Here is a 17,101-nt window from a genome sequence, read left to right as displayed (position 1 = left end):
AGAGACTTTTGCGATTCTTTATTTCACTCTCTCTCTCAAACAATAACACACAAACACTCTCTCTTTCTATATCCAGGAAGAGTTATGATGACTAATGGTTCTAATGGTGTTAATAGCGCGTTTGTTTATGAATGAAGAATGGAAGAAGAAGAAAAATTCTCTTCTTTTCCGCCTCACTTTCAAAGGACGACGGAAACACCTAATAAGAAGAAGAAGAAGAAGAAGATGAGCGAACAAGTGTTCGTGACGACAAGCGATGCTAAAACGATTAAAGCTATTTCTGTGGATTTAGAAACGTTTGCGGTGAGCGATGTGTTGTCCTCTTTAATGGGTGATAGTGATGATGGTCGAAACCTGGAGGGGATCAATTTGCGCTCAACGCGTACCGGGCAAATGTTTCCAATTTCATTTTCCAACAAGAACAACAACCATCATCTTCAATCGTCGTCGTCTTTACCATCGTTGCGCCAATTAGGCGTTCAGAACAACGACCACTTTATCCTTCACGTCTCTTTACTCGGCGGTGGCGGCGATGGCGGCGCGACCGGAGCGGAATCCAGATCTGCCTATCTCGAGATGTACAACGACAATCCGTTTGCGAAAAAGAAGGAAACTTTGGGCGGGTTTGTGAGCTTTTCGAGTCAATCGACGGTGAGAGATTTCGATAAGAAAGAAGACGAGCTGTCGAGATATTTCAACTGTTCGCTGACGGAGGAGATGTTAGATTCGACGATCGAGGATGGAATAGTCGTCGATTTGATTGGAAACTTGTACAATAAAGAGGCGGTGTTGAAGTGTTTGCAACGCAAAGCGGTGGAGAAGACGCCGTTGCCGATGAGGATTGAACACGTGACCGGGTTGAAAGCACTGGTGACGTGTAAGTTTCACAAAAAAGAAGAAGAAGCGAAGGAAAAGATGAATAAGAAGAATAAAGACGATGTTCACAAAAAGAATAACAGTTTTCGACCGACGATTGAGAAAGGAGTGTTTTCTTGTCCTCTGACCGGGTTGGATTTCAACGGCAAGACGAAGTTCGTCGTGTTGCGACCGAGCGGCGTCGTCGTCTCTGAAAAAGCCATTCGAGAGGCGAAAGAGAGTTGCGAAGAGATGAACGATGGAGTGAGCTTGAAAGACGCTCCACCATTTATTCCTATTAATCCAACTGGAGATGTTTTGGAGGCTATGAAAGAACAGTTGGAGAAGGAAAACTTGATGAAGAAGGAAAAGAAGGAGAAGAAGAACGCGAAGAAGAAGAAGAACAATAAAGCTGATAATGTGGGTGATAATGACGTAGAAGAAGATAGCACGAACAATAACAATAAAAGAAAGAACGGATGCGACGACGTGAGCGCAGAGCAGGCGAAGAAATCGTTCAAAGCGACCGATCCAAAGCACATGCCGCAAGGCGCCACCGCCTCCGTGTACTCCTCTTTATTCACTTCGAGCACGAAACCGGAAGATCAAAGGAAGGAAACGTTTCTGGCGAGATCCACGCGATTTTAAGTTATAGAGCTTTCGTGATAGTTATTATAGGTACTAGTGTTGTAGATACATGCAGTGTGGATCGGATTTTGATTCATTAGGTTCTAAGTATGGTTAATATTAAAATGTGTGTCTGTGTTGTGTGTTGTTTTTACGTAATTTTTCTTTTTATCTAAACACGATTGAAATCAACGGAACGTCGATATCTTCGCCTTCGGTCGTTTCCGTGGCGGCTATTAAATCAAAGTGCTTTCGTTTCGCTGGGAACGTGATTTTCCCAACCGTTTGTACCAATTCAGAGAGTTTTTGATCCATGCGTTCTTTGTGTCTGGGAAACATGGCGTTGTAAATCAACGCCGGGCCGTAGGAAACAGAATAGCACTCCAATTCCTTGTCCTCGAAGTATTTTAAAAGTTCTCGCACGGTGTAATCTTTCTCGATGATCCATCGCGACCACAAGCTCCACTTTTCGTCTTTGTACGTTTGGAACTTTGGCGCGATTGGTTCAGCCATCGCAAACAACGGCAACGCCAAGTTGGCGAAAGTGTTTCTAAAGCTCTCCAAAGGAGCTTTGTGAATGACTTTGTACAACTCCAAGCAGACTAAACCAGTCGCCATAGCAGTGGTCGTTGCAATAGCTGGAATGATTCTACCAGCGATCAACTTCGCTTGGAGCTTGTCAACTTCAGCAATGTCGTAGTTTCGCGCGCGCATGTTCGACAACCCGGCGATGCATTCCATGTGGAAGTTCGTATCGTCATCCTTTTCAAACTCGATGACGGACAAGCGGTACTCCGCGTCGCCTTTCAAGTCACTTGTACGCACGTTGTTCAATTGCGTGAGCAAATCGTCGATGATTTGATCGTCTTCGACGCCACCCATGCCGTTATCATCGTTGTCGCCTTCTTTCTTGGTCGGATCGGTTTCAATCTTCACGCCGTCTTTCGGTACAAACACTGGGACTTCTACTTTCGCCGCCATCTCGACAACGATTTTATTCATCGCTTTCTCATCTCCTCGAACTTCTGCGGATGGAACACCGACGGTAACGCCGTGTAATTCAGCTTTCAAAATCGCCATGGCTTTGAGCAAATTGACGTGCCCGTCGTCCTTCTCGGAGAAGATGACCGGTTTCGGAAATCGTTTCGGCGCGGACCAGAACGCGTTCCCGGTTGACGTCACGGCGTCTTCGGGAAAGGTGAACGTCAATTGCGCGACTCTATCGTGGAAGTATTCTTGAAATCGTAAGCGCGCCCAGTTGATGCACTCTTGAAATGTCGCGCACCGCGTGTGAATGAGACACTGCGAAATTTTCTCAACGTTTTCGCGCATGCTCGCGTCCGCGTTCGCGCGCGCGTTCGACTCGTATTCGTCCGGTTTGGAAAGGTACGCGTTCGCCTCGGCAGGAGATTTTTCAAACAAGCCTTCGAATTCTGATCGGGCCCAAGTTAAGCAGTGATCGATGTTGTGCGGGAACGAGTGCAAAGTGCACATGGGCGCAGACTTCTCCGGGGGATCTCTGGACGCGCCGTAGTTCTCCGTCAAGTGCGGAACGACCATTTGCGTGTTGCACTTGGTACCTAAGGTTCCAGACTCTAGCAACGGCTTCTCAAAGTATACGCATCGAGAGTCGACGTATAAACGCGCGTTGACGTTATCCAACGCGTTCACGACGACGTCTAAACCACCCCAAAACTCATCGTCAAAGACTTCTTCGGTATCTGGACTCACTCGGTTTTGCAACGCGGTGACATTCAACTTCGAGTTGATTTTCTTTGCCGCATTCGTCGCGCACGTCGATTTCGGTTGTTTAATGTCCCAATCGCGAAACAAGAACTGTCTCGATAAGTTGGACTTTTCTATGATGTCGTCGTCGGTGATGGTGAGTTTACCTTCACCCGAGGCGCCGCAGGAAACGCCCATCAACGCTAGGTTCTTGATGAATTCACATCCTAACGCGCCCGCGCCGACCAAAAAGACATTTTGCTTCTCCATGATCGCCTGCGTAGCTTGTCCAAAACACTGGATTTGACCGTCGTATCGAGAACCAGTCGGTTTCAAATCCGCCTCTTCTAACTTTTCCGGCAACGATTCGCACGAATCAAAATAGAAAAACTGATTCAACGGCGTAAACTTCCCGGTGCACGCTTTGACGACTTCTTGACCGATGATGCCACCAAACATAGCTGCCATGGGCGAAATGTCGCCTCTGCACGTCTTTGCAAACGTCGCGAATAATTTTTCGTCCACTTCTTCGACCGATTTGTACTGCGCGTTGACTTCGTCTTTCGCCAACGCGACGAACACGGCAGCATCCGCATCGCTCCCGGGTTGCGGTAACTGACCGCCGTTCTTGCTTTTCCACGCCTCTAAGGTTAAAAACATCAAGTGAATTTGCGGCGAGCGCTCCATTTTTGCGAAATCAGACAACAAAAACTCCCCCGGTTCTTTCAACGAGTCCGCGAAAGATTTGAATTTCATCTCTTTCGGCAACTTGACTTGCGTGGCGATGCCTCCACCCACGTATTGCGAGAACTTACTCGCGTCGATGTCCAACTCGAACCCGTGCTTTTTAACCGACTTGATCTTCACTCCTTCCTTGATTGAGTTCAACTCGTTCATCCCTTTCACCTCTGAAAATGTGACCAAATCCCCTTCCTCTAACTCGACGCGTTCGTCGTCCGTACACGTAACCAACGCCGGATGCTCGTTGGAAATGGAAGCGATGATGCACGTCTTCGGCTCTTCCCCGTCTTGATCGACAACCGTAAACGAATCCCCGAAATCACAAAACACCGACCCAAACACGCCTTTCGTGTCGCCTTTAATAAACGCCTTGCCTTTCTCTTTGCGTAAAATCTCGTCCCACTTTTCGCAGTCTTGTTGCGAGTGCAACGACGAGTCGCACACGACCACGACGTCGTGCGCCAACAGCACGTCTTCCGTGACATCTTTAGTCATTACCGTCACCACTTCCACGGCTGGATTCAACTCTTGCAGTTTCGCTGCGCACGATTCCGCTCGATTTTTCCCGCAATCTTCCTCAGTCAAATAAAACTGACTCGCCAGATCGCTCATCGTCGCGTCGCAATCATCGCTCAAAGTGACCTTCTTCACCCCGGCTAAGATGACGTTCTTCGCGACTTCCGCGCCTAAGCCGTTCAAACCGGAAATTAATACTTTCGCGCCCACTAGTTTTCGAAAGGATTCGCGTCCGTACACGGCCAATTGTCGAGAGTGTAAATCCTCATCGATCTTATTTTCATTCGTATTACTCATCGTCGTGACGACGACGATGTTTTCTTCAACCTTCTTTTTCTTCTTTAAAGCGTCGTCGTCGTGGTTTTTACTACTATCGTTCAAAGATTCTGCCTCTCGTTTTGCTCCACCAGTCATGTATTAATCAATGAGAGAGAAAGAGAGAGAGAGAGAGAAAGAGAGAGAGAGAGAGAGGTTTTGATTGGCAAAACGTATATACAACAGATACGAGACGAGAGTATACAGAACACGTGTGTGGTATTTGAATATTATTTGTCGTCGTGTGTGATGAAACAAAACAGAAAAACAAGAAGTTTTTTTCATCAAAAGAGGGGGCAATTTCGGCACCATTTCTTTTTATTCTTTTTCTCTCGCATGAATGTGCTCAAATTTGCAAAAATCAATGTTGGAGGTTGGAAACAGTACACACACGATGCGTAAATTAAGGATCTAAACCCAATCAAAGAAGCGATGATATATGTTACCACTACTACTGTTGTTGTTGTTTGTTGAAGTATGAAGCATGAGCGAGAAACCGGTGGTCAAAATTCGAACTTGCGCGCGGAGAACGGCGCTGGTGTTTTTTATTTTCTTTGGACGAAGTGACACGTCTCTCCTCCATCCATAAAGTGAGAAGAGTTTAAAGAGCGAAAAAAAAAGAGTTTGGACTTTGGTGTATTTTTAGGCCCCGGGATAAAATATCCACTCATACACGAGAGCACCACATTAGTATCATCATTATCAGCAGCAGCAGCAGCATGCGATGCTTTTGCTTATCTTGCCGAAGAAGAAGTGACGCCGCCGCCGCGAGTGGTGATGATTTTGCGCGATCATCCGTCGAAAAAGTAAAAGAAGACAAAGAAGAAGAAGAAGAAGAAGTGTGGTTCGACGCCAACGAGGTTTTCGTCGAAGAGAAGGAACACAACGGCGGAAGAGAGGCTGCCGCTGCTCCGTTTTCTTCTTCGTTCTCGTCATCGAAACCAGCGTTGTTCAGAGGAGGAGTTTCTAAGTGGACGCATGGACCTTTGCGGTTGGAAAACGCTCTGTCATCGGCGACGATCGATGAAGAGTTACCGATAAACGATACGAGGGGTATTGAAATACGCACAAACGCGTTCGCGGGTAAACTTTTGGTTCGATGTCGAGACGTTCCATCGAGAGAAGGAGATGAAGAAGGCAATGACGTGACGAAGAAGTATTTCGCGAATAAGAAACGCACGTTTCAAACAGTCGTGCAAGGAAGATTTTTACGAAAAGGCATCAAGTGCTCCGAGGTAGTCACCGGGCACGAGTTCGAGAGCCGGTTTCGAAGAATACCCGCGAGATGGCTCGTGTCGACCGCTTTGAAAGTAATTCGAAAACTGACGCCTGGTTTGGAAGCGAATATTACTGGAAATAAGCCTTTCATTTACGCGCCGTTGTGCGCGACTGCGCAGGTTTTGCGAGCAGATGTTCCTGGGGAGGAACCGGACGTGACGACAGCCACCTCGTTTGCGGAAAATACTCGATTATTAGGAAAGGCGTTTGATCGTTGTGAGAGTGCTATTTCATCAAAGCAGAGGAAGAGACTCTTCAACAGTCCAGAGTTTGGTTCTAAATACGAGTTTTTGCCAGAACTCGTGTATACGTTTGATTTTTACCAGCACATTTTCGTTCCGTCGACGTTTGGTCTTCACATAGGACCGATGCTCAACGTAAATTTACTCGGACACTTGCCGGAGTTTGAACCGCCTCAAATTATGGCCAAAATCATACGAGAAAAGAGAGGAAGCACAACAGGAGTTGGGGGAAAAGAAGGAGAGTATCTCTATAGAATAAACATGTATCATGAAAAGATGTTTGATGAAAAGTTTACGAGAGCGTCGTCGCCGGATGTGTTGTTCAATATAGGCGCGCGACACTCTTCGTACGTCGATTCGTTCGCTGTCCGCCTCTCGGAGTTTGTTTCTCATAATAATAGCAATAATAGTAGCAATTGTAACAATGAAAATAAATAACGTTCTATATAGTAAAGTCCCATCCCTCTAAAAAGTCTGTCTGGTCCATCGATAAACTCGGCTCGATCACCTCCTCGCTTCGCTCTCTTCGTAAAATTTTTGCTGGAATTCCTACCGCGACGGAGTTATCCGGAATATCTTGCAGCACAACGCTCCCTGCGCCAATCTTCACGTTCGTACCAACAATCACTGGTCCTAAAATGGTCGCCCCGGCACCTAAAACTACCCCGTCGCCAATTTTCGGGTGCCTATCTCCGTCCGTCGTCCCGGTCCCGCCTAACGTAACGTTGTGTAAGATAGACACGTTATTCCCAACTACCGCGGTTTCCCCAATAACTACCCCAGTCGCGTGATCAATCATAACCCCTTTTCCAATTTTCGCGGCAGGATGCGCATCGACATGAAATGCCTCCGAAACCCTATGCTGCAACAACAACGCCAACGACTGTCTCCCTTTCGACCACAACGAGTGCGCGATTCTTTGCGCTTGCAACGCCTGAAAGCCTTTAAAATACAACAAAATCATCACGTACTTATCGCACGCTGGATCTCTTTCCAACACCGCTTGCATATCTGCAATCGCGCATTGTACCAACTCCGGATCTTCCCGATAACACTTCGAAAACAGCTCCAACAGTTGCGAATCCAACAAGACAGACGACCCGAGTTTGTTCGCCAACACAAACGCCAACGCGTCCGACATCTCCTTATGCGAGAGGATCGTGGAATACAAATACGACGCCAACGCGGGTTCTAATTCAATCTCCATCTTTGCTTCTTCGCATAACTTTTCCCATATCCCGTCTCCCAACAAACATGCCTCGCCTTCTAACACGTCCTGCTCTATCGCGTCTTCTTTTTTTCTCAACTTTCTCGTAGAACTCGTCGTAGGATTTGTCGCATCACCTCTGCCACTCTCTTTTTTACTCACAATCGTTGGCGAGTCGTTGGATTCTCCCGCCCATTTCTTCGCGGTTTCGTCCTCGGTGAGTTCTGGAAGTTGTTCGAATGAAGAAGAGGACGATTTCTTCTTCCCCGCTCGAATACTAACAACGCTACTCTTGTTGTTGTTGTTGTTCTTTTTGTTATTAGTATTATTGAAGCGCTTTAATCCCATTCGATTCTTCCCCGTCGTCAAAAAGGGCAATGCGAACGACGACGACGACGACGACGTCGAACACCCGAACGAACTCCTCGCTCTCATCATCATCGCTTCAAGAGGAGAAAAAGAGCAGCTCAGATAGGATCGCTTTTTCGAGCGAAGACAAAGACAAAGAGGAAGAAGAAAGAGATACAACACACAAACGTTTATCCGTGTGAAGTAATAAAATGACGAATTTTTTCTCAATTTTGCAAAAAAAGCAAGCTTTTTGGCAGGTGTTTTTGGCGGCTCGAAAATGCTTCATTCACTCTAAAGCAAGAGCGGATATAAAGGAGCATCTAATAACATCTGTTGTATCGTTATTATAACATCGAGATCATAAAGATAAAACGACTGCTGCTTAGTAGAGGAAAGAGCTTGTTTGTATACGCGCGAAGAAGTTTTAACGAAGATGGCAGAAGTAGAAAACAACATTAATGTCGCCCCGGAGGAAGAACAGGAACAAAATCAAGGGAAAAAAGGACGGTACCGACGCGAGAAACCGTGGGACCACGCCGGGATCGATCACTGGGACGTGCCAAAGTTCACGAAAGAAGATAACCCGCACGGATTGTTGGACGAATCCTCGTTCGCGACTTTGTTCCCGAAATACAGGGAGAAGTATTTGAGAGACGTGTGGCCGTCGATAACGAAAGCTTTGAAAGATGTCGGCGTCGGGTGCGAGTTGAATTTAGTCGAAGGGTCGATGACGGTGCGGACGACGAGGAAGACGTGGGATCCGTACATTATCATCAAAGCGAGAGATTTGATTAAACTTTTATCTCGATCGGTTCCTGCTCCGCAGGCGTTGAAAGTTCTGAGCGATGACACGCAGTGCGACGTGATTAAGATTGGAGGTTTAGTGAGAAATAAAGAACGGTTCGTGAAACGAAGACAGCGTTTGGTCGGCCCGAACGGCTCGACGTTGAAAGCGATTGAGATGTTAACGGATTGTTACGTGTTGATTCAAGGGAACACGGTGAGCGCGATGGGGTCGTTTAAAGGTTTGAAAACGTGCAGGAAGATTGTCGAAGATGCGATGAAGAACGTCCATCCGATTTATCACATCAAAGAGTTGATGATTAAGAGAGAGTTGGAGAAAGATCCCGAGTTGAAAAATCAAAGCTGGGATCGATTTTTACCAAAGTTTAAGAAGAAGAACGTGAAGAGAAAGAAACCAGAGTACGTGAAGGAGAAGAAAGCGAGAAGTGTCTTTCCGCCGGCGCAAATGCCTTCGAAGATTGATTTACAGATTGAATCCGGGGAGTACTTCTTATCGCAAGAGGCGAAGCAGATGAAGAAAGCGCAAGAGAAGTTGGAGAAGCAAAAAGAAGGCATCGAGAAGAACAAGAGAAGGAGAGAGGAGGCATTCATCGCGCCGAAGGAGGATTTGATGCGAGAGGAGGATTTGAAGAAGAAGAAGAAAGACAAAAAGAAGGATAAGAAGGACAAGAAAAAGTCGTCGAAGAAGGACGACGACGACGAAAGCACCTTAGACGCAGTCAAGCGCTTGAAGAAAGACGCTTCGGAGAAGAAGAAAAAGAAAAGCAAAGAGGACGAAGGCGACGAGAAGTACATGATGTAAAGAATTTATTCGTGTGCGCTCGCTCGTTGCTACTGTCGCTGCTGCTTAGTGTATCTCTAAATGTAACTACTACTACTACTACTACTACTACTAATTACTTCTTAATCCATGTCTTCGAACAAATCTTCCTCGTTTTCTTCTTCCTCCTCCTCTTGTTGTTGTTCTTGTTTTTCTTTTTCGTTCTCTTTATCCGCTTCTTCTTTTCGTCTTTCTTTCAATTGCTTCTCAGCCGAAGCCATTGCAGGTGAGATCTTCTTCTCACCGACTGTTTCAGACGATGGCCAAACGGTCTCGGATGGTTTTGGTTGCGTCAAGGGAACCTCTTCGTCGTCTTCCTTTTCGTCGTCGTCCGTATCTTCGATGAGTACGATTGCCGCATCACCACCGTCGACATCGGCGGCAGCTTTCTTCGCGCCCTCGTCGTCTTCGTCGTCTTTTGGCTCTTGGATGGTAGGAAGAGCTATTGTTTCTTTCTTCTCCTCTTCGTCCACGAGTTCATCTCGACTGATTAATTTAAACGACGTTTTGATTCTCTTCGCAGCGTTTTCGGCGTCGGGAAGTTGACCGATGGCTGAATTTCTCGGCAAATGTTTATACTTCTCCGCGAAGTATTCGTCCGCTCCGGGCAACGAGTGCGACTTTTTTACCGTTTTAAACGCAGTATCCGGATCCAAAGCTTTTTCAGCCAACATTTGGCTCATTCGCAACAAATTCGGGTTAGCCATTTCCCACGGTCGCATCACGCGGATCTTTTTCTTCGCTTTTTCAACTAAGCCTTTCACAGAAACGCTCATTCGCGTGTTTGCGTTTTCGCTCGGAGGCAAAGTCATGGAATCGATTAGACTTCCGACGATGTTCAATCTGTGTTGATCGATTTTTGGTAACTCTTCCAACTCTTCGTTCTCTCGAAACACTTGGTCCGCTCGCCAATCTTCCGCGTACGGTAACGGTGAAAATAAGAGAAAATCGCCCTCAGGAAGGAATTTAGGCGTCAATGCGCCAAAGTGTATCCCGCTACCTTCTCTAAAACACGCGCGGCACAATGCGCACTTACCTTTCTTATCCAACGCTCTTGCAAACGCCGACAACGCTTGACACGCTTTCTGATATTCATCCGTATGTATCCCAGCCTTCTCGTCTTCCGTCAATTCCGGCCACGCGCAAAACATCATCGGCTCTTCCGTGGTCAACCAAAAAGGCACGTATTTCAAATCGACGGTGCCTATAATTTCTACTCCTTTCTTCATTTTCTCTGCTCCGAACTGTCGCTCCACGGACTCGTCCATCGGTATGCTTTGCTTTCCGTACTTGTAACACCGAACCCGTTGCTCTGCGGGGATCTCGTCGCCATCAATCTTTGAAATGTTCTTATATTGCACGTCTCGCAACAAATCTTGGCCTTCAAACGCGCCGTACGGTTTCATCGTTTCCGCGGTTGCCTCCATGGTTTGCTTGTACGCCCAAATTGGAATGGATAAATACGACTCTTTCCCAAGTTTACCGAACGATAAGTTCCCGCGAAACGTCGTCGTTGGCGTTTTCGTGCGCATGAGTCTTCCTATAATCGCATCCATTGCCGGTTCGATTTGGCCGTTGGTTTGTTTAACCATCTCGGCGAGAAGTTTCACTACTTTTACTTTCGGTTCGTTCGTATTGGTATTAGTAGAAGTATCTCCTATTCGCTTCTGTTGTTCTTCTCCTTCTTCTTTTCCACCACTATCGACAATCCCGACGCCGACGCTCAACGTGATCTCCTTCTCCTTCATAACGCGCACCAAGTCTCTCGCGAACTCGTTCTCATCCAGCGAGCCTTCGCCCAACGCGTCTTCCGCGCACGGCGAGAGCAACAAAATCTCGTTTGCAATCTTCGCCGTTTTCCCTTGCATCGCTTCCATTCTTTGCGCGAGGATATCGCACGCGATTGTCAACGCGTCTAAAATATCGCCTCTGTGTTCGTACTTTTTGTTCTCCTTCGTTTTGTTCTTCGTTTTTGTTACATCTTCTTCCTCGTCTTCGTCGAATTCTCGCGCTCGGTCTTCGACTTCTTTCGAATACTCCATCGACGAGTGGACTTTTAATTCACCGAGCACTTCCACGTTTGCGTAATATTTATCTTCGTCATCTTCGTCGTCGTTATTCTCTTCGTCGTACAATCTGTTTCTCGTCTCAGAACTCCCGATAAAAACAACCACCACTTCGTCCGTTTTCTTGTGCAAATGAAGACTGGCGACGATTTTACTCGCCGTGACGACGGAGACGAATCGAGATCGGTTCGACGCGTGGCCGATGGCCCCGATGTCCACTAAGAGTACTAAGCGTTTTTTCCTCGGTGGTGCCATTTCAATCAATAATAATACTCCTCCTCTTCTTCCTACAAAAGTGTTTCGCACTCCGAGTGTGTTTTTAAAATCTGACGATGTAAAAAGAGCTGAAGAAGAAGAAGAGGAAAATTTTCTCTTCTTCGGTGATGAGGTGAAGGGACTGATGTACTTTTTCGGGGTACTGGTATGTATGTATGTACACTGTTGGTCCTGTGATGAAAGAGCTAACGATGAGTACGCGTGTGGGTTTTCAAATGACCAGATTGAGTAAAACGCTTCTCGCACACATCGCATTCGTACGGTTTCTCGTTCGTGTGAATACGCATGTGGCTTTTCAAATTACCAAGTTGACGAAAAGCTTTATCGCAGACATCGCACTCGTACGGTTTCTCGTTCGTGTGAAATCAGATGCTCTTTTTTTAAAAAGAAGGACTCTTTTTGGTCAATCAAGCAAGGGGGAAGACTTACTCAACCCTAATTTTTACCCTTTGAAGCAAAACGCCTTTTTTGTTCGTGTCTTCCTCTCTTCACTTCTCTTTCCTGGTCGAGAGGGGAATACGAGAGAAAAAGGAGTGAAGAATGAGAGGAGGAGAGTACTGCATACTCTAGTCTAATAAGAAGAAGAAGAAGAATGGTATCAAAAGGAGGAAGCACTTCTTTGCCGTATTACACCGGGAAGAGGTACTACAACGCCGACGGGACTTCTGTGATACTCTCGAGGAAGAGAAAACAAAAACCCGGCATCGGCACGTGGTGCTTAGCCATTGCGCTCGGTTTTGTCATACTACTCGTGTTGAAAGCGAACGGCGACGACGACGCGAAGACGATTTTACGGAGAGATGACTCGGACGTGTGGGTGGAGATACACCCGGACTTGTCGGAGAAGAACACCATGCACAGAGAGTTGCACAAACGGTTTCATCCGCACGCGGAAATCAGAGGGAAGAAACAATGGATCGTCAGTGGGAAACACGGCGACGGGTACGCGCACATGGCAATGGCAACCGTGATGGCGAACGGGACAGTGTTAGTGGCGTTTCAAACGAGTAAAGAAGGTGAAGGGAAACCGGACCAACACATCGCGTTCGCGTACGGAGAGAGAAAATCAGAGGACAAGATTAGTTTCGGTAAAGTCGTGAGAGCGCCGACGGCGGGAGGAGGAGGTCCCGGGTCGAGCGAATTAGGAGTGGTGTGGTCGCCGGTGTTGCACACGTGCGCGGAAACTGGGAAAACGTTTTTGTTTTACTCGCAGTCGACGAAGAATTGTCGAGCACCTGGAGGGGACGTCAAGGTTATCGAGCTGGATCCCGAGACGCAGAAATGGTCGGCGCCGGAGACCATATTACCGTATTCCAAAGGGAACATTAATAAAGTGATTGCTAATACGGTGACGGTGACGAGAGACCAAAAGACGTGGATATTACCATTTTGGAGAGAGAGAGGTAGATGCGACAACACGGAAGTGTCTCCATCGGCTGGGGTGTTGATTTCAAAAGATAAAGGGAAGACTTGGAAAGCGCAAGGGTCGATTACGTTGCCAAACACGTGGTTGATTGAGCAAAGCGTTGTAGAGTTGACTTCGAAAGCGACGAATAACGGTGGCGGCGGCGGCGGCGATGAAAATGATCACAACAATAATATTAGCGTGAATAGAATAGCGATGTTTTGTCGAACTGCCGCTGGACACGTTTTTAGAATAGACTCGAACGATTTAGGCGCGACGTGGGAACACAAAGCGAAACCAGTCCTCGCGTTGCCAAATCCAAACGCAAAGTTAACGATGAAAACGTTTGGACCGAGTGGAAGATATCGAGCGGATGGTGGAGGTAAAAACTGGATCGTTGCCGTGATGAACGACCACAAAGAGTTGCCGCAACCGTATCGAAGATCGAGGTCTAAGTTGCGTTTGATCGTTTCGCACGATAACGGGAAATCCTGGACCCGACTGGCATCGATCGAAGAAGGCATTAAACCGGGATTGAGACATCATTACCCGACGCTAATTCCTTTGCCAAAGTTTACGTATAGCGGTAGAGAATCGAGAGGTCAAGATATAGTCGACGAGGAAGGAGAAATCGAGTACGAGGCGTTGATTGTGTATTCCACGTTCATCATGAAAGGTTTCGATAGTAAAGGCGTCACGGAAGGCATACGCGCCACGTTAGTTCGCATGCGTCTTCCAGATTAATTGAGTTATGATTAAATACTGGTAACGGTATATTCAACTGTAATTAGAAATAGTAAATTTAAGCTAAAGGAAGTCCCGGTGGGTTCGCTTTCCTAATTTCTTCGCCGCGAGCGAGCTCGTTTGGCGCCACATCGAAACTTGTTCTAACGCCACATCAATCGTTTGAAACAAACCTCTAATATATTTTTTACACTCGTTCAAGTAGTGTTGATTTGCTGCGCGCCATTCCTCCGGCGCCCGATGCTCTATCGCGTCTGCACTCGACATGCTACTTCGTATCGCGCTCAAAGCCGTGAAGAGCGCGTCGCTCGCTTTCGACTCAGATAACATCGAAATCTCTCTCGCTTTCGGATCGCCATCGTAGAGAAACACGAGCTCTTTTTCGCAACATAGAATGCGAATAGTAGCTATTAAATCTATTGGTAACTCTGCGTTCTTACGTATCGCGTGATTGAGCGTCAAATCGTGTTTTACCAAAAGCTCTTCTCTTCTCTTTCGTACTTCTGGTTTTTCCACACCGTTCAGCGAATCGAAATCTAAGGTGATATCGATCGAATCGTACGGATTATCGTCTATGCAAAATCCATAGAATAGCAAGAGTTCTCCATTGGATTTCGCGCCGTAGGAAAGCATAATCTCTTCGTTCTTCTCAATGTCTCGCATAGCTGGAAATACCAAACACTCGTCCGAGAGTCGCAACTGGGAGTAGTGCACGCAGTGCGGATAGATCCCGTGATTACAAAAGAAAGCCACTGGCGATAAGACATCGATTGTTCCCGAATCAGAATTATGCACCGGTTTCACAGTCATTGCATACGACATCCACAATTCTAACGCAGAAATGTACTGGTCGTAGGACCAAAACTCTTCCTGGTTTCCTTCAAATGATTCCGGGCAATTGGCTAAAAGCGAAGGCAGTAAAGCGTCGTAGCCATTGCGCACTTTCTGTCTCTCATGCATGACGGTTTCAAAAATTGGCGTGTTACCTAGACCGACTCTCACAATATCTTCAGGCCAAGATAACGGCGTCAGCTTTTGACTCCCATCTGGAAGCGAAAGGAAATATAAGCTCCAAAACGTCTCTTGTTTCGTCTTCATTTTCATTCGCTCCTTCATAATCCACAACGTCATGATGGTATCCGCACCGCACCGTTCTAGTATTCTTAATAAGTCACCAAATGGTCCTTGTTCGCTGATACATATCGTCCCCGCGTCTAAAAGCATTCGTCGTGGAATTTCTAATATGTTCTCGCCGGCCCGAATATCTTCGGTCGCGCATAAACCCCTCGCGTCGTTCATGGAAGAAAGTAAACACGGTGCAACCTTAGACACGTTCGCATCTTTGCCTTGTGAAGCGGCCCACTTCGTTAAAGCTACCGCATACCCTTTCGTTTCAATCTTACAAACCACTGATGCCGACGTGGATGTGGGAATTCCTTGCCTCCTCGCTCGTTCGATGTCTTCAAAGTCCTTCGCGTCTTTCTCGAGCGTCTGTACTCGAATACTTCTCAACTGTTCTAAAACGCGCTGTCGTAACTCTAGCGGTGGTAGCGGATATTCCTCGCTGCTATTGCTATTATTGTTATTACATTCGTTCTCGTTTGCTGGCATCAACAGAGTCTGCGCCATGGCGTGCGCTGACGTCTCGTTTCTCGGCGATACGAAAAAAGTTTTGTTGTTATTGGAGGTTGTTGGCGGCGAATTCTGTTGTTGTTGTTGTTGTTGTTCAAAAGCGATCCTTTCTCCTTTGTCCCCGAGAATGACTTTCCCCCACGTCTCTCTCGGTTCAAAATACATCTCTTTCTCATCCAAACAAGAAATCCTGCACGCTCTGAGGAGCATTTCGCAACTGTTCGCGGTCGTTAAATCGATATAATTCGTCGTCTCGCATTCGGTTAACATTTCCATCTTGCGCTGCCAATGCGGGGAACCGACTTCATCCGTGAACGGGACGACGAGTGTAGTAGTAGTAGTAGCATACATCATTTTCTCATTGGAACAACCGTGTTGTTGTTGTTCTTGCTGCTGTTGTCTGGCGGCAGCCTCGCGAGCCGCTTGTCGTTGTCGCGCTAAAATAATGGTTGCTGCTTTCTTGATTAAATGAGAGTTAGGTGTGTGTTTGGAAATGAAGAGATTTTGATACTATTCGTATATATAAACAACAACAACGGTGTAGATATAAAACACAGATCAAATGAGTAGTAGTAATAATAGTAGTACGATTAGGACTTTGTGAGCAGCATCACGCACCGCATCTCACCTCTTCTTCTGTGCTTCCCCTTTTCAATCTCTCCTGGCAACTCAACACTAACTCTTCGACGAAGCGCTCGTCCAAGTTGTGGCCACATATCTCGCACCGACAAAACCATCGCAGCGCCCAGTTTCTGTCTAACGCTAACCCTTCCGCTTTTCCTTGCGCGAGTGGAATGAACCACGATTTCGCGCATTTCTGTAGTTTAAGAGGTTATATGAAGAATGATTTTGAATGCCATTGTCAGCACAAACAGCAGGAAAAAGAGAGAGAGAAGAAAATCAAAACGGTAGGTACTTTGACGAAAAAAAGCGTTTTAGTACCTTGTGAGCGAACGCCATCGCGCCTTTGCAGGTACACCCGAGTTGCACGAACGGCATCGACCGCGACTCTTCGCACATGCATATTCTGCAATTTCTCGTCGTATTCGCGCTCGTTGTCGTTGTCGTTGTCGTTGTTGTCCTACACGTCGTCGTGTGCGCGTCTTTGTCCTCGTCGTAGTCCGCGCTCTTTCTTTTCACATTTGTCACGAGAATGTTTTGTGTCGAATGCGCTTCGTCTTTCGACGACAGAGACGACGAGTTTTCTTCACTCTCTCGAATCAGTTTGTTTTCTTCTTCTTTCTTTTTCTTCTTCGTCTTCTTCTCTTTCTCTTTCATTTTCTGTCGTCCAAATCCTTTATTATGTCGTCTGTTCATCATCATCATCGTTTCATTACGTATATATTATATATCTCTGTGTGTGTTTGTTAATGTTGTTATTGATGGATTGTGGAGTCTTTTTTATGCAAAATGAAAATTTATGCGTTTTTTCAAAAATTATAATTTCTTGAAAAAAGGTCAAGTCATTCACAACAACAACACGCTCCTTCCTTCTCT

General features: G+C 46.5%; 10 protein-coding genes across 10 annotated transcripts; 4 read left to right on the top strand and 6 right to left on the bottom strand.

Moving 5' to 3' along the window:
- Positions 1–225: 225 nt before the first annotated feature.
- Bathy15g00790 (predicted protein) lies at positions 226–1,503 on the top strand (the record flags this gene model as incomplete). Its single annotated transcript, XM_007508822.1, has 1 exon — positions 226–1,503. One exon carries the CDS (start codon positions 226–228, stop codon positions 1,501–1,503), a length of 1,278 nt encoding a protein of 425 aa, XP_007508884.1.
- A 147-nt stretch (positions 1,504–1,650) lies between these two features.
- Positions 1,651–4,878, bottom strand: Bathy15g00780 (predicted protein; the record flags this gene model as incomplete). The annotated part of the gene is made up of 1 exon (XM_007508719.1): positions 1,651–4,878. The coding sequence occupies one exon, from the start codon at positions 4,876–4,878 to the stop codon at positions 1,651–1,653; it is 3,228 nt and encodes a 1,075-aa protein (XP_007508781.1).
- A 620-nt stretch (positions 4,879–5,498) lies between these two features.
- Positions 5,499–6,630, top strand: Bathy15g00770 (predicted protein; the record flags this gene model as incomplete). The annotated part of the gene is made up of 2 exons (XM_007508906.1): positions 5,499–6,541; positions 6,591–6,630. The coding sequence occupies 2 exons, from the start codon at positions 5,499–5,501 to the stop codon at positions 6,628–6,630; spliced, it is 1,083 nt and encodes a 360-aa protein (XP_007508968.1).
- A 111-nt stretch (positions 6,631–6,741) lies between these two features.
- Bathy15g00760 (serine acetyltransferase) lies at positions 6,742–7,854 on the bottom strand (the record flags this gene model as incomplete). The annotated part of the gene is made up of 1 exon (XM_007508900.1): positions 6,742–7,854. The coding sequence occupies one exon, from the start codon at positions 7,852–7,854 to the stop codon at positions 6,742–6,744; it is 1,113 nt and encodes a 370-aa protein (XP_007508962.1).
- Positions 7,855–8,290: 436 nt separating this feature from the next.
- Positions 8,291–9,463, top strand: Bathy15g00750 (ribosomal RNA assembly protein mis3; the record flags this gene model as incomplete). The annotated part of the gene is made up of 1 exon (XM_007508837.1): positions 8,291–9,463. The coding sequence occupies one exon, from the start codon at positions 8,291–8,293 to the stop codon at positions 9,461–9,463; it is 1,173 nt and encodes a 390-aa protein (XP_007508899.1).
- A 101-nt stretch (positions 9,464–9,564) lies between these two features.
- Bathy15g00740 (predicted protein) lies at positions 9,565–11,802 on the bottom strand (the record flags this gene model as incomplete). The annotated part of the gene is made up of 1 exon (XM_007508817.1): positions 9,565–11,802. The coding sequence occupies one exon, from the start codon at positions 11,800–11,802 to the stop codon at positions 9,565–9,567; it is 2,238 nt and encodes a 745-aa protein (XP_007508879.1).
- Positions 11,803–11,866: 64 nt separating this feature from the next.
- On the bottom strand, positions 11,867–12,110 carry Bathy15g00730 (the record flags this gene model as incomplete). Its single annotated transcript, XM_007508807.1, has 2 exons — positions 11,867–11,985; positions 12,023–12,110. The coding sequence occupies 2 exons, from the start codon at positions 12,108–12,110 to the stop codon at positions 11,867–11,869; spliced, it is 207 nt and encodes a 68-aa protein (XP_007508869.1).
- Positions 12,111–12,415: 305 nt separating this feature from the next.
- Positions 12,416–13,972, top strand: Bathy15g00720 (hypothetical protein PTSG_00864; the record flags this gene model as incomplete). The annotated part of the gene is made up of 1 exon (XM_007508920.1): positions 12,416–13,972. The coding sequence occupies one exon, from the start codon at positions 12,416–12,418 to the stop codon at positions 13,970–13,972; it is 1,557 nt and encodes a 518-aa protein (XP_007508982.1).
- A 63-nt stretch (positions 13,973–14,035) lies between these two features.
- Bathy15g00710 (predicted protein) lies at positions 14,036–15,958 on the bottom strand (the record flags this gene model as incomplete). Its single annotated transcript, XM_007508844.1, has 1 exon — positions 14,036–15,958. The coding sequence occupies one exon, from the start codon at positions 15,956–15,958 to the stop codon at positions 14,036–14,038; it is 1,923 nt and encodes a 640-aa protein (XP_007508906.1).
- Positions 15,959–16,504: 546 nt separating this feature from the next.
- Bathy15g00700 (unknown protein) lies at positions 16,505–16,921 on the bottom strand (the record flags this gene model as incomplete). The annotated part of the gene is made up of 1 exon (XM_007508838.1): positions 16,505–16,921. One exon carries the CDS (start codon positions 16,919–16,921, stop codon positions 16,505–16,507), a length of 417 nt encoding a protein of 138 aa, XP_007508900.1.
- Between the last annotated feature and the right edge of the window lie 180 nt (positions 16,922–17,101).

Source organism: Bathycoccus prasinos (genome assembly GCF_002220235.1).
Source record: "Bathycoccus prasinos genomic : Chromosome_15".
NCBI classification, from domain to species: Eukaryota; Viridiplantae; Chlorophyta; class Mamiellophyceae; order Mamiellales; family Bathycoccaceae; genus Bathycoccus; species Bathycoccus prasinos.
This window is presented reverse-complemented; position numbering and strand designations above follow the sequence as displayed.